Below are 2228 nucleotides of genomic sequence, written 5' to 3' on the forward strand. Positions count from 1 at the left end.
GTCACGTATTTGAATCGATTTTCAACCGGCTCGCGGTTAATCGTTACATCCCTAAAGTGTAGTCTGGCATTTCTGCAAATCTGCGTCCAGGATAGATTATACTTAAGTACTAATGAGTGGAGCTGGGGGCTCTTCATTAGGGATCTTCTGATTTCTGACTGTCACTGGCTTAACAAATTACAGTTTTCGTGATAAAAATACACTTTTTGTTATTTGCTAGCAGGGTGCGGCACTTAAAGGTATTATAATCACCCTGTATCCTCTGAGTAAGTTCAAAACTGGCGAGTTTGTGTTCGTGAGTTCACAGTTGGCCCAGTGAATTTCTAAGCGATGTTAGGTCCTTAATGAATGAATAATTGAAAGTATTGGATTTCCAGAATACTCAAATATCTAAATTAATAAACAATCGATATTTATGATCAGTTTTTAATTAGAAACATTGCCTAAATTTAGTGATCACTTAAAATTGGAGTCAGATTGAAAACGGAGCTAGAGTAAAATTTAAGCTAATTCCTGATAAATAAATTCAAGCAAGTAAAAGACCGAATACGCATTAAACCTTCCACCAGGCCGCTGGATTCCGCTGTTTTGGGCTGGCGGGTGGATTCTTACATTTATAAAACCTTTCATTTAAACATATTATAAAATCAGATGATTTTATTTAGCACACAAAAGGTAGCACCAGTTATAAATTCCCAGCAGTAAAAGGCAGTTTTACTGTGCAGATGAACACATGATGTACCTGCATAGTTTGATTTTAAAACATTCTCTTCACTGACAAATATAAATTCTGAGTAAAGGGTGTAACAGATTTATTGTGTTGATATCTTACCGTTGGAAGTGCTTGTGGGGTGACTCTGTATTTGGGTCACCAATTTTCCAGGTGCATCTGCTGGGCAAATCTGGTCGAATCCATTTCCTCTCCATGGTGACTTCTGATCCATTCTCAATCTGCTCTACATTCACATGGTGACCGTTTGTTTCATTCACAAGGTCTGTGCTATTTGCACTTAACTTGTATCCAGTCTTTCCGTTCAAAACGGCATCGGTTTTCAGCTTTGCATCCCCGCTGATGCCAGGTTCTCCATTTGCAGCATTTGTGAGGACTTTGGCAGCATGTGGGCAGACAGGACCAGTCCCAACTGACTCTGAACTAGATGATGGCATGGCTTACCTGTGAGAGGCAACATTTTAAGTGTCATTCACCAGGCTTTTCATTGTATAGTATCACATTGTATCACCCAATGAACTGTTATAAATGTTATTAGGAAACATTTCGCAACCACTCTATTGCTCTAGATATTCATTCTGATTTTCAGTCTATTATATTTTGAAAACTCTTCTCATGTCATCCAAGTGCTTATGTAACACTGACAGATCACAGCATGCCTTAGAGGAAGCCAAACTACCATATAAATCACCATGGAAGTCTCAAACACCACCTAAAAGATAATTATTTCTAGTGCTTTACTTTTTATGAAGTAAACAAAGGTTTTGCCAAACATAGACATCAAAATACAATCTTAATATATGATAACACTGTTTTGCATGCTTGTCAAAGATAGTGAGAGGAAGAAAACAAAACTGAATCGTTCAGCATGTGTGCAAAACCAATCAGTTCTTGATAACAACATTAGATAAGACCTATTAGATTAGACCTATAAAGCTCTCTAATCTCGAAGACTGTCAAACATGAAGATAATGCAAGCGCTCTTATCATTACCCCAACTTCATTCTGGTGAAAGCATGAATAAGCAAAAGTTGATCCCTAATAATAATAAAAAATAAATAACTAAATAAAAAAAACTACTATTGAAACCCGAGTGGAGGAGATCCAGGTGAAATGGTCGATGTCTGCCAATGACTTTTCTTTTTTGGATTCCAACAGAAGCTGGAGATGTTTTAGGTCTCGTTTTAGGGTTGTGCCGATAGACGATAGTATCGTGTATCGACGATAGTCAGATATATCGACGATAGCAGATGTCTTTGTCGATAGTCAGGACAATATTAGGCTCATTCTCCTATATGTATTAAATAATAATAATAATAATTATTATTATTATTAGGCGGCCCATTATAAGAGGCGTTCCCTCTTTTCCTCGCGTTCCTTCTCTTTTAAATAGCTTAAAAGCGCCTTGCGCATTTTACTTTCACTTTCAAATTAGCGGCAATTTGGCGTTGATTCAATTCAAGCAACAACAACGTCAAACTCATAGAACTTTTATTAA

At 37.0% G+C, this 2228-nt stretch overlaps 1 protein-coding gene across 1 annotated transcript in view; it reads right to left on the reverse strand.

Moving 5' to 3' along the window:
* The window catches only part of cbsb (cystathionine beta-synthase b), a 21904-nt gene that overhangs the window by 16977 nt on the left and 2699 nt on the right, over positions 1–2228 (reverse strand). The window contains exon 2 of the mRNA XM_016529655.1: positions 833–1174. Coding sequence (XP_016385141.1) covers positions 833–1167 — 335 coding nt within the window. The 5' untranslated portion in view covers positions 1168–1174. The remainder of the gene's footprint in view (positions 1–832; positions 1175–2228) is intronic.

The sequence above is a fragment of the Sinocyclocheilus rhinocerous genome, unplaced genomic scaffold (assembly GCF_001515625.1).
Source record: "Sinocyclocheilus rhinocerous isolate Xijiao unplaced genomic scaffold, SAMN03320098_v1.1 scaffold30, whole genome shotgun sequence".
In the NCBI taxonomy this organism is placed as follows: domain Eukaryota; kingdom Metazoa; phylum Chordata; class Actinopteri; order Cypriniformes; family Cyprinidae; genus Sinocyclocheilus; species Sinocyclocheilus rhinocerous.